The 14,430-nt window shown below is 37.6% G+C and overlaps 1 protein-coding gene across 1 annotated transcript; it reads right to left on the reverse strand.

Annotated features, from left to right (window-relative positions):
- Window positions 1-6,733: 6,733 nt before the first annotated feature.
- LOC140246970 (GPI mannosyltransferase 2-like) lies at window positions 6,734-14,174 on the reverse strand. The gene is made up of 3 exons (XM_072326280.1): window positions 14,073-14,174; window positions 7,684-8,892; window positions 6,734-6,994 (listed from the first exon to the last, which is right to left on the reverse strand). Exons 1-3 carry the CDS (start codon window positions 14,172-14,174, stop codon window positions 6,734-6,736), a joined length of 1,572 nt encoding a protein of 523 aa, XP_072182381.1.
- Window positions 14,175-14,430: the final 256 nt, after the last annotated feature.

Raw genomic sequence — 14,430 nt, forward strand, 5'->3', positions numbered from 1 at the left:
TATGTTTAATGAATAAAGACTAATTTGAGTCCATTCTTCTTTTTTTTTTTTTTTGATAGTTAAAGTTGTCTCAACTGGGGAGGGGTGCAGCAGTCATTTCTACAGTGACAAGAATTCAGTGGACACACTAATTTCATTATCACTTAATAGCAATTGCCATAAACTGAATAGCATCTACCCCCCCTCCCCCTTTCAGGGGTTGATCATACAGACTATCTGAAATTAAAGACTTAACACAAATTACAACTACATAAACTGAACAGAAGAGTGTTAGGAATAAATACTGACAATAAGAAATGAAAATAAAGCACAGAAACTATGTTTCAATATCTTTAAACAGAACAGCCTTGACTGGATACCTACTTATCCTACTTAAAAGGAGCCTTATGATTAAAATATTACTAATCTTTCTTTTGCACCCTTATAAGGTATCCAAAAAAGAATCCACAATAATGGTAAGCAAGAGTTTGTACAACTCTTTGTTACAGTATCTTTTAAACTGAGCTGTAAAATTCATGTAAACACAATCATGGGAAAGCTATAATTTTACTGTTATTCCTTATGGCAGCCAAAACACATGAAAATTATGACCAGTAGGCCTACACTTGACATCATCCTCAAGATTTGGCACCGTCATCTTCAGCTGTCACAAAGGATCACCAGTATGGGGTACTAGATTCACCTCGTACTTTAAAACAGAAACTGGATAAAGCAGTCCACAATCTAGACAAGTGTAAAAAGAAACTCAGGATGGAACATCAAAAGACAAGATGTTTGAAGCAGAAAAAAAAAAAAATGATTACTCTATTATATAGCTCAAGGCTTTTGCTATGACCCTCAAATTTTACTCAATTTTACTCCAATTCCACATTCTCATCAGATTAGAGAGTGGTATGCAGCTACAGACGCTGAGATCGTGGTTTCAATAAACCGGCACTAGAGGCTTTAGCAGGACGGGCAGCAGATAACAAACGTAAGGGGAAGGAGACTATGCGCTTTGATGCTGGATGAGATGACAATAAGGAGGCAGGTCCAGTTCATGAATGGCAAGTATACGTAGGGTTTGTTGACATAATCATACATTATTAATATGATTAATATCATCATATTTTATTATTATCATTACTATTATAATTATAATTATTATTACTCTAACTACTAGTTCTACTAGATTAATATATTATTATTATTATCATTATTATTATCAATATTATTATTCTTATTATTATCATTATTATTACTGACTACTATTGTTATCATTATTATTATCATCATCATCATCATTACTATTACAATTTCTATTTTCACTTCATATGCAGGCCCTCCACCCCAGAACAAACGTGGCTTATAGGGCCACCAGGATCTGTCTATAACATTAGAAAATCAATGATTACTTCCACAAATCAACTTTAATTGTTATCATAGATCCAAAATAAACAAAATTTTATATAACTTGACAGTCAATACTACACCATTCTCCACTCATCTTATTGCTTCACAGGACACAACTGCCCTGGAAAATCTGAATGTCCTCTGCAGGGCCATCGCAGAGACAGACGATGCACTTAGACTATCTGAAGAACATGAGGTGGATATACATGTACAATGAATGCTATCTCCAATCATCAATTGACACACAATTTGTCATCTTTTGTAGGATACAACATAATTCAATAACACGTCCTGGTTCAGATTATGTTCTGTAGTCAATATGAAATGAAGAAACATAGCAGCAAATCTTGATGGGTTTCCTCCGATTACGGTACACCACTATTACAAATCAGTCACTTCAATGCGAGTGCAATATACAATTGTGTATGCATGTGGTGTCTATGTTTAATGAATAAAGACTAATTTGAGTCCATTCTTCTTTTTTTTTTTTTTTTTGATAGTTAAAGTTGTCTCAACTGGGGAGGGGTGCAGCAGTCATTTCTACAGTGACAAGAATTCAGTGGACACACTAATTTCATTATCACTTAATAGCAATTGCCATAAACTTAATAGCATCTACCCCCCCCCCCCCCCCCTTTCAGGGGTTGATCATACAGACTATCTGAAATTAAAGACTTAACACAAATTACAACTACATAAACTGAACAGAAGAGTGTTAGGAATAAATACTGACAATAAGAAATGAAAATAAAGCACAGAAACTATGTTTCAATATCTTTAAACAGAACAGCCTTGACTGGATACCTACTTATCCTACTTAAAAGGAGCCTTATGATTAAAATATTACTAATCTTTCTTTTGCACCCTTATAAGGTATCCAAAAAAGAATCCACAATAATGGTAAGCAAGAGTTTGTACAACTCTTTGTTACAGTATCTTTTAAACTGAGCTGTAAAATTCATGTAAACACAATCATGGGAAAGCTATAATTTTACTGTTATTCCTTATGGCAGCCAAAACACATGAAAATTATGACCAGTAGGCCTACACTTGACATCATCCTCAAGATTTGGCACCGTCATCTTCAGCTGTCACACAGGATCACCAGTATGGGGTACTGGATTCACCTCGTACTTTAAAACAGAAACTGGATAAAGCAGTCCACAATCTAGACAAGTGTAAAAAGAAACTCAGGATGGAACATCAAAAGACAAGATGTTTGAAGCAGAAAGAAAAAAGACTAAAAGAAGTACCGTAGTGAACCAGCTCAAAAGTGAGAATCCGATCTCCTCGTCTTGTGCCGAAATGCTGGGAACTACTTTACAAGGAGTGCCCACAGACATTATCCAGCGTATTCTGAACAAAAAGAAGAAGAAAACAAATGCAGCATACCCGGAAGAGCTCAAGGCTTTTGCTATGACCCTCAAATTTTACTCAATTTTACTCCAATTCCACATCCTCATCAGATTAGAGAGTGGTATGCAACTACAGATGCTGATCCAGTTCATGAATGGCAAATTGTGGGGTTTGTCGACATAATCATACATTATTAATATGATTACTCTATTTTATTGTTATTATTACTATTATAATTATAAATATTATTACTCTAACTACTAGTTCTACTTGATTATTCATATCATAACTATCATTATCATTATTAATATCATTATAATTATTATTATTATTATTATCATTATCATTATCATTATCATTATTATTATCATTATCATCATCATCATCATCATTACTATTACAACTTCTATTTTCACTTCACATGCAGGCCCTCCACCCCAGGACAAACGTGGCTTATAGGGCCACCAGGATCTGTCTATAACATTAGAAAATCAGTTATAACTTCCACAAATCAACTTTAAGTGTTATCATAGATCCAAAATCAACTATTAGTAGGTGAAGTCAGTGAAGCAAGATGGCTGCTATTGCCATATTAATACTGCCAGCTGACCAAGCAGCAAGGGCCAGTAGAGAGAACGAGTGTTTGGGAGAAGGCAGACCCTCTCAAATGGAGTCCTGAAGAGCTATGGAGAAAATACAGATTTTTTCGTCAGGGTTTGATGGCTCTGGTGTCAATGGTTGAACCAGAAATTTAGCATGATACAATCCACAGCAAGGTGCTTTCTCCAACAAGACCGTACAAGACTAAACTTCTATGCACCAGGAGATGTGTAGGATACCACCACATCTATGGATGGCATATCAAGGTTAACACCATCTAGGACAGTGAGCCGGGTCACAGATGCAATATGTGGGAAATTGACAACACAAGTGAGAAGCTAGAGTTTTTAGACAATTTTATTAATATTACAATAGGTGCCTCATGCATGCTTACAAATTACTACCACTAACAGTATAGGCCTACATGCATGATGCACACTTGCCTTGTGCTATAAGATACTGTTTATACTGTTTAGGGTTTTATTAATTAATTACATTTTTCATAATGGTATTAATGCACTTGGTATATTTGAGAATATATTTACCGGTAAGTGTAGTTCACCCCTTCTTACTTTTAATACAAGGCAGGAAATATTGTTACATTATAGTACATGTGACTCAAGCATGGAAATCATTACGCTACGCAGGAATAGACATGTGAAATGACTCGAATTAGAATATAAAAGCATGCTAAACTTTGTCCAGTTTTAAAGTACTATGTGAAAAGGGAAATATTTAACAAAATGTGATTTTGGGAAGGACACTTTTTTACTGTTTAGTAATCATGTCGCTGATGGTTATACATTTTACTACACTTTTAAATATAATATCTGTTTATGAATGATTTTCATTTAGTTGTAAACTGTCGAAAAGTGCTTGTGTGTGAGTGGGTTAGTATGTGTGTGTAAAATTTTAGATTGTTTGCATAATATGAAGTTTAATTTGTGTCAGAAAATGATTTTGTTACTGGGCCCTATCAATACAGGCCCTCCTTCACAAGGTCCATGACCTTTAAAATGTCTCATTGCAAGTCCAGTTTCTTTTTATATGTGACTCCCAATTTATGATAATGACAGACAGCGTTAATGGGATCAGCCTCGAAAGGCCGATGGCTTACTGCCGATTTCCTCCACCATTTAGTTCAATTATTATGTCAATCTTCAAGACACACTTTTTAACTATGCTTATGTACTTATCCAAAATAATTTTATGAATGAATGCTTTGGAAAGTTCTGTTTCTGAATTTGAGTAGAAGAATCACCTTCAATTATAAATATTGCATGTTTTCTTACAAGGGAAAAAACGGCAGACGATTCCGAGGCCATGTTGCCTCTGTGGCCAGCAAATCAACCGCATGGCGCAGCATCTGAAAAGAAAACATGGGGAGCTTACCCCAGAGGAGCGGTTGGATGCTCCCAACCAAATGGTCAAGACGTATGTACTTCACTTCTTAATGTAAAGGGTGCCTGGCAGCATCATAAAATCTGTTTTGATGAATATCTGTCCTGAAATATTATACCAAACATGCACGGAAAATATTACAACTGCAGTGTATGAGTAGTTTGTTATACAGTATACATGTCTATGGTATTTTTACATGAAGGACTTATTTTTGTGAATTTTGCAAGTCCGTTATGGCAAAAATGTCCCTTCTGGTTCCATGTCAATTAACACTAATAAAAGCTCCATTGAAATCTCATTCTTAAAAGGAGACCGGTTGATTTTCCAATTTTTGCATTTGAAAAACTACAAATTAGTTATACCGAGGACAAAGTTCCAGAATTTGTGATGATTGGGATGAAGAATAAGAATATTTTTAGAATTTAGAACAAACTGCAATGAACAAGGATGATGACATGGCAGAGTCACCATAAGAATGCATGAGTTGGGGAAGCAGAACGGAAGTAGAACAAAAGAAGAAGGCATGCATAGCTTATACTGTTTAGGGTTATTAATCAATTAAATTTTTCATATTGGTATTAATGTTCTTGGTATACTTGAGAATATATTTAAGTGTAATTCATCCCTTCATACTTTTAATACAAGGCAGAAAATATTGTTACATTATTAATAGTACATGTGACTCAAGCATGGAAATCATTACGCTACACAGGAATAGACATACAAAATGACTGGAATGACTTGAATGTAAAGTGCATGTGAAAAGGAAACCCAAGAAGTGTGGACATTAATGTGTATGCATTCAATTTCACACACAACACAGATTTCACTTACACTCAAGAACATGGAAATCCTGGATATATTATTGCGAGAATTTAATTGTGTATCCCACCTTTTTGATCAAATCATGAATGACCAGCCATGAAGGAACATCAATTTGTTCACCTTTTTCATTACCATGATTACTTTATATGGTTTCTTTTCAGTTTGCATAACATGGAAGCATAACCTTCATGTCTAATGAGATGAAGAGGGATCCTCTAATAATATTATCCTGTGATTAATTTTGATAACTAATGTCCCTTAACCATAAAAAGACTGAGCTATTTTGATGCCTAGCAAGACTCGGTTGGAGGGGGAGGGGGGGGGGGGGGAATCTTGGCTGTTGACGACATGATTGAGAGAAAATTGACACCCACAAGGTAATCTACGAAACTGAATAGGGAATTATTATTCACATCCATTGTCAATCAAATAATTATGCTAATTTATGCATATAAAAAAAAATGCAGTAAATCTGTCCTTCCAAGGATTTTAATACCAGATGGTGTTATTGCAAAACTCATTTACTTTGCTACTTTTAGAACATGATCCTTGTTATGCAATAGTTTTGCATATCACACAGATGTGTACTTTACTGTATCTGAAGGCTGTGGGAAGTGCACTATCCGTCTTTCTTAAAAATTTGCTCCCTTCTAATAAATCATACTGCAATGAAACAGCTCCTCAGCTTCAAAAGGCAATTATCCAAACTGGGTTTTTAAATGGGTCCCTTGGGAATCCCTTAACTCTGCCATACCACACTATCTACAGTAATATACTTTCACCACTGCAATTGCCAGGTGTAGCCTTAAAAGTAAATTCAAGATAAATACATTACAATTGTATAAGGTACCCGTGTACACAATGTTAAAAAAAGAGAAGATTTTCAGCATTTGCGTTGCATGCATTTTGTCCCTTGGAGACATCCTTTCTATTTTCTTTTCCTTTATTTTTAGGACAGGTTTTAGGTTACTGCTACCCAACATCTTATTCTCGCTGTTGCTCTGCAGACATAAACATTTTTCTCATTCATCAAAACTGCAAGCGACAAGATTGTGGCTAAGTTCAGCAGATCTTCGGCAAACTGTCTGATTTCCATACTCAATCTTTGTTATGAAGTTGATGCATAGAACTGGAATTTAGTTGCATACTTGACGAACTGCTACGTCCAAGGCAAAAAGTTGCAGTGTAGTGCAATCCCAATGATGCAATAGCTCAGAAAATACCCACGCACTAATCGACCCTTCCATCCCACAGGCCTCCTCCACACTATGTCCATTGGCAGCATTCCTTCTTGGGCTGGTCCATGCTGCTTGATAGGGGGCGAGCCAGGCGCATCACCTTCTGTGAGGGACGACTGCATGACATGTGCAGCATACCAGAGTACAGCCGGTGAACTGGACACTAGAAATCTTGTAATGACCTGTAAGAGAAGAGGGAAACCACAAATCAAATTATACTACCTGGTCAAGCAATTTTAATCTTTTGTTCTTTTCTTCTTTTTGGGGGGCAAAGTACATTGCCCCTTCACCTTCATATTAATGCATACAACCCATGTCAGGACAGTCCACCACTTCAATTGGTGATTTGTGTGTGTGTGTGTGTGTGTGTGTGTGTGTTTTTTTTAAGTGTTAAAATAGGGCCTATACAGAAAAGCCTCTGGCACCCTCTGAGTGCGCAACATGAAATACATGTATATCAAGCAATACGGTATGAACAGGTGGTATGAAACACATTGTTTCATTGAGCTTTCTGAGCTTCTAATAGTTTTCATACTGATGATAAATAAACAATAAATTACAAGGTTCACAGACAAGTTATGACATAGGAGAGTTTCTGCAATTCAACAACAACAACAAAAGCAGATACCGGGGCGGATCCAGGAATTCTGGAAAAGGGGGGGGGGGGGGAGGGGGCGTAGCTAATATTTTTGATGCCACTTCCGGGTTTCACTTTATTTTTTTTCTTTTTATTTCTCTTGTTTTTATCGAAAAATAAAGGGGGGGGGGGCGTGCGCCGGGTGCGCCCCCCTCTGGATCCGCCACTGGATATATTGTTGAAACACTTGACTAAAAACAGGGATTCCTGACAAATTTGGTCTGGCTTACTCACTTGAATGTGCATGGTTGTCAGACCAAATAGTAGCAGCGCCATAAGATGTACAATGTAGACAAAACATTCTGGACTGAAGAAACCCACTGATGAAGCAGTCGGCATGTCTGTCTTTTTGTAATCATTCCTGATTGGCTGAAGAAGACCCAGACATCTGACGTGTTCCCAGTTGGCACGGCAATACTGGAATGCCCCCACAAGAGATAAGGTGATGATCGGTGAGGCCAGTAGGAAATTCGGGATTTGCCGGAACTCGTAGTAGCGCATGAAGCCAACGTTCCAGTGACTAGATTGAATTTTAGAATATGGGATCGCAAATGAATCACAACACCAGGACGGTACGAGTTCCTCATCACACGGATCTTGGGAACTTTGCTGTGCTCTTCCACCTGTGGAGTTATGTCTAAATACTGCACTCAAAAATTTGCCAGCCTGCATCAAAGAAAATTCATTCGTGCCACAAATCTTACTGTGTGTTATGAGCTGAAAAAGGAGAAATGGTGCAGCAATGATCACACCAGAGTACACCACACGAGTCACACAGGTTGAAAATGTTGCACATAGGCGCTTGAGCGTCCGCATATTGAAAACTCGCATGCAGGTGGCTGAGGTAGTTCGTACAACTTCTTGGGCGCTGAGGTAGGCGACAAATCCAAGCGAGACCAGACCGTTGGACCTGGCAGCCGCTGCTAGGCCAAAGAAGACAGCAGATAGGAAGAAGCGTCTGCTCATCACAAACAACATTCCACACAGACTCAGGAACGAAAATGTCGCCTCCGTGTACACAGCGCACATGAAGACGCTAGCCGGATTGACGCAGAACAGCACGCTTGCCGAGTACGCCAGTCTCTCATCTTGCAGTACTTTCACAGTGAGTCTGTACAGTGCGCAAACTGCGAGTACAAATGCTGCGAAGTTTATGAGGTAGCCCGCCACAAGGAGCACACTCCTCCGATGCATCATGAGCTGAAGTGGTGCCAAGAGAGAGTCAGCCGTCGCTCTGACCACGAACGGGAGGAGGGGAAAGAATGCAAACATGTGAGATTTGGTGTAGCCATTCTCAGCGATGTGTAGGAAGTAAGCACCATCCCACTTGCGGAACCCTCCGAGGGCCAACTCGACCACCCTGTCACCGGTGGTTGGGTTCTGGATCGTGTCTTGATGGAACGCGTCTGCCTCGTGGTCTGGAATGAGTGTGTTGAGAATAATCTGCACAGGAAAGATAAATTGAATTAGAAGGATGGATTAGCCATTTTATCATCTTTGTACCTCATCTCACATTGTTTAAAAAAGGAAATATTTTAAACTTTCTGGCATCAAAACAAACAAGAAAATGGAATAGCCATATAAACATTCAGTAATTACATTTTCCATACAGGCAGGAATGTTCATGATGCGAGTGATGAAGTCCCTAATTCTTATAATTATCAAATTCCACTGAACATAATTGCAACTTAACAGGATAGAGTCTACAGTTTGTATATTAGGGCTTATCTCGAAAGGGTGCGGCGCAGAGTGGAGCATTGCGCTCAATGCACCCATTCGAGACAACATATCAAACAAAACATACTATAAATCGTACTTTACAAATTATTACTTATTACAAATTATAGTAATTAATTTTGTTTGATATGTTTTCCTCTCATATACATAAACCCTTCAAAAAAATAAACGAGGACAACGCAAAGCATAGCATCCCCTCGCCGGGTACAAAGACGCATGCAAACTACACACGCATACAATAAACTCTGAACTTTGCCCTTTGGCCTACATATTTTAAGATCTGTCAAAACCGAGCGGTTCATAGTAGGCCTATACGTATGTAGGCCTAGATTAAAGTCATAATTTACCATTTGCAGATGAAACAAAAACCCAGCACACTTGTAAGTGCTTCAAAATACAACGTAGTTGTAAAATGTGAGTTAGGTCTAGAAACAACCACTGCAAAAATTTGAATCTGTATAATCGATGTTAAATGTTGTTAAACACACAAAATGTACAGTAATATAATAGATATGCTTCCAGGCTAAACCGTCTGCAGCTACGGTTTATTGAGAAAAACACTGATATCTTCTTATATTTTAGATTTTATTGCGAAAATTTTATACGGTAGAGCTCTAGGATGTTTTGTGGTACAACAGACCTACACGTAAGCATCAAATGTGATATCTTGAACATTTTTTTTTTTTAAATCATGCCTCAGAGCTACCAAGTCTCACGCATTGTGAGACTCAAGCATTTAGGGTCTGTCTCACGATCTCACGCATGACACCCATTTTTCTCACGCATTGGGAGCATATAGCTTAAAGGATTAAAGTAAGAGTTGCAATTGCAGGCATATTTCCCTTTTGTCTTTCAAAATAAGTAAAAAATAGTCACTTAAATATGCACCAACTTGTACCACTAAGAGCTAAAAATTGAAAAAGCTTCCAACCATGGGAGGGTGGACACCCCCCTCATACACCATCGCCTCGCTCAGTCGCTTCGCTCCCTCGCTCATGCACATGCGCGCGCGCCAAAATGCCGACTTATGAAAATCTCACTCATAAAAATTTTTTGAGCTTGGCATCTGTGCATGCCTGCTCCCAAGGGATACACTGGACCTTTAAATGGTCAGAGGTCATACTTTTTCAGTGCAAAATAGCTAAATTGTAGGGCAAGTCCAAGATATCGCGCACCTTACGTATGGGACATTCAGAGATTTCAAACCTCTGAAAAGTAATGAAGGAGCACTTGGATTTTATTGTTTATCATCAGGAGGACTGGTATCCCTGAGAAGAATATTGTGTTTAAGTTTGATGTCATTTGACCTTGGGTTAATGGTTTTATTAAGAAAAATATGCCAACTTACGTATGGGACCAGAGAAAAACTGGATTTTTCAAAATAAAGTTTGAACTGAAAATTCTCTGAAAGTACCTTACTGATCAAGTTCTGTTTGGAAGTGAAGAAAGGTACAATACTGAAGTATCTTCCAGCAAAGTTTCACTGCAAAAGAATAAAGCATATTTTCATGAAGTTGGTTTAATTAACGAAAGTACACCTTACGTATGGGACATGGCTCAACTTACGTATGGGACATTTGTCTTTAGTGCACAAATGCATTCATGGGAATGACTTTAAATTTCCCCATAGTGTCATATTCAGTTCCACAAATCATGCTACAACATGTAACAAAGGAAATAGACTTCTAAGTGGGTACTTTCCTGGTTCAGGTACCTAGCAAAAGCTAAAATAAAACAAATAAAAGTAATTACCAATTTACAATTAAATGTCTTAGTTTGGATTCCGTCATGCATTAACACTGTCCTCATGATGTCTGCACATACAGATATAGTGTACTGACACTCTATTTCTAGCCCATTTGTAATTACTCTAGTCAATATTTTTTCATCAAATGAAAAAAAAAAATGAGCGAATTCTAGCTTGTGACCTTGATATAGCATACATGTACACGTACAATAACTAATTTGTAGTCTTGATAATTTCAACTTTAGAATCAAATGTCATGTACAGTGTAATTTGCAAATACAGTTTGAAGTGGGTACTTTCAGTAGCTCTAGGCTTACCTTGCAAGTTGTCTGAGTTTTTATAAAGCTTTTATAATTGTTTGAAATGCAGCACAAAACACAACAACAACAAGAGTACTTCATTTTGCTCTGTAATCATCATGTTTTGCCATGTGAATTTTAGCTGAACTGCAAAATCAATCAAATTTTAATGAAAGTTTTAGATTTCAAGGAGATAGAAGAATGTATGTACCAATGCTGTTTTTTTTTTTTTTTTTCAAATTGCTTGGCTTCGTGTCTATGAAACCAAAGACGACAAAATTTGTGTTACTTTGTACATACATACATGCTTGTGTAGCGATACAGGAAAGATTATCATTTGCACATTCAAATCTAGATTTGAAACACTTAAGTTACTCACTGATCTGCAAATTACAATTTTGAATAAATTCTAATAACCTCATTTGATCATACACTACCAGATTGCAATGTATGTTGATTATTGTGTAGATGTGGGGTACAAAGTAAGTATGAGTTGATGAAGGTGTCTCAGAGCACATCTGTCTCTTCAAACACAAAATAGAAAAGAATATTGAATTCCCTATTTGTTTGTGTAATTTGTGTTTTTAGCACTCCAACCACAGAACCAGTATTGATATTGTGGTTTATAGCAAATGTAAACTATAGTCTTCATTTTACAGGATTTTCAGAAATCATGTTCATGACCTTGATGTTAAAGTCATGACATATTCTGAGGGTGAGCAGTTGAAATATTAACAATCATATCAAAATAAAAAGTATTCTCATAGGGTTTTTCCTTTGCTATCAACTCTAGTAATGACAAAGTTACCTGCTCACACCTTAAGTGATTTTTCTTTTCAGTAAGACCTATAATGTTGTCATTGATGAGCGCCATAAGCACAATTGTTTTGATTTCGCTTTTGAGGCTGTACAACCTGTGGTACATGCTGAACAGTGTACTGCACCTAAAATGACACTCAGAGAATCCCATTCTTGGACAAAGTCATTTTGTAGAGAGGTAAAGTTGAAAATGATAACTGAATTAAGAAAATGTCCAATATCAAAATGTTAACGGGGAATGTTAATTTAAGACCAGCTGCACAGCCTGTAATGAAAATAAGAAAATACAAGTATAAATGAATATTCTTTATTTTCCTTTCTTAATCATAGAATGACTCAATAATGCTGTTCTTACACTCTCCCTGAGGTCAACTGAGTAGGAGAGGCAGATATATAGACATTTCCTTCAGAGTAGGTGCAAAGATAACCATTAACCAAACAAATGTAAGGACATATAGCATTCATGTCAAAAGGCGGTTTTCCCATTCACTTTGCATGTAATGTCCCATACGTAAGGCATTTGTCCCATACGTAAGCAAACTTTAATTAGTTATAAGATGAAGGACTAATTAAATTTCCTCATTTAGTTTTGCTAATCTGGAGTTGACATGAATAAATTAGAACTTCCTAAAGTATGATTGGTCAATGTTACAAATCTTCAGAAAAAACTTAAAAAAACATACTCAAATCCTTACGTATGGGACACTATGTTCTGGGAAAGTGCATAATTTGCATAATTAATGTGCTGACCTTGTCTTACCAATTGCAGATTATACTAACTCATACAGGGGTCATGTCCATAAAGGAACTAGGTCAAGGACAAATTCAACTGATTTTAGATGAATATTTATAATTTGTCCCATACGTAAGGTTTGTTTTTGATTTATGCAAATCAAGGCCATATTTCTTGCATAAATTTGCATAATTCAATATTTTCTTTGCTGGAAATATATGATTTAACTCTTTGGCTACAACATGATATCAATAACTTTTTGATAAAATCAAGATGAATTTTGAGCATCTGAGGGGACATTATCTTGGACTTGCCCTGTATTGGTTTCATTCAAAAACGTAAGATTACTGTAACAGACAAGATTTGAAAATCCTCTAAGACTAGCTTACGCTACGCGTACATTCAAGACTAGCCCCCCCCCCCCCCCCGTTGTCTCCAACGGGTGCTTTCATCGAACATACTCTGCCCAATGCACCCTTTCGAGACAAACGGGGGGAGGCGCTTATCTTGAACGGGTGCAATGAGCGCTCCACTCCGCTCCGAAGCTCCGCGCTGCACCCTTTAAAGATAAACCATGCATCCATCATGTCCATGGGTGCGTTCTTCAAACATACTCCGCCACAACGGCTAAACGCACCCTTTTGAGACAAACTGGGCTTGGGCGGGGGCCGGGGGCTTGTCTCCAATGGCCAATGGGTGCGTCGAGTGCTCCGCTCTGCTCCACTCTGCACCCTTTCGATTCGTGAAAAGCCACCTATAAATTTAAGTAATTTAGATCTACTTCCACTCACTCGTATAAAAATCACATTCACAACTGAACAGTGTAACATTAGGCTACATATAAATAATATTGAATTTATTTGAAGTTCAAATCTGTCAGTGCAGTAGGGTCTAACGTTTAGGGATTTCCATTAGGCATTGGCATTGCAGGCTAACTGTGTTAGGCATTGTGTGCTATGGGCCATGGCCTACTGTACATGTACACGCTACACGATACAGCATATTGTGGATGGGGAGAACGGACCACCGCGCTGTGCGGCGAGACCGGTGCATGTGATCCCGATCATCCGCCAGTAAACTACCCAGAGAAGACAATACACTGCACAGCATAGCCTGATCAGTCGCGACAGCGGCTGCGTGAAGTTATACACAGCACAGCCAGTAACATAACAATTCTAAAATCCAACTGAGCTAGTACCGATTATTTACACAAAAAATTTATTTTGAAAACCAGCAAAGATACTTAATAGTCGCATACTAGCCTAAATTTTACCAGCAAAAGCCGTACCTGCATTACACTTAGTAGAATCCTTATTGAGACCGCAAAATGCACAACAGTTTTCAGACTTGACTGGCTCATGCTAAGTTGCCTCCCCATGGGCGTCGCCATTTTGATTGTATTTAAGCTCAACCTAAAATGATCAATGTAATAATTGTATTTATCTTTATCATTCTACTGACATCAAAACAAAAACAAATTGAAGAAAATAAGGCTTCTTTAAAATTAATTTATTGGTTTTGATTTTTTTATACATGACTTTTAATTTTCTAAAAGGAATTAAAATTGGCCACAACAACATCCGCTCGGTCAGGTCATTGGTGCTTTTGTGTACAGATTGCAGAGCTAACCCAGGAGCTTTTGCTGG

This window comes from Diadema setosum, chromosome 3 (genome assembly GCF_964275005.1).
Source record: "Diadema setosum chromosome 3, eeDiaSeto1, whole genome shotgun sequence".
NCBI classification, from domain to species: domain Eukaryota; kingdom Metazoa; phylum Echinodermata; class Echinoidea; order Diadematoida; family Diadematidae; genus Diadema; species Diadema setosum.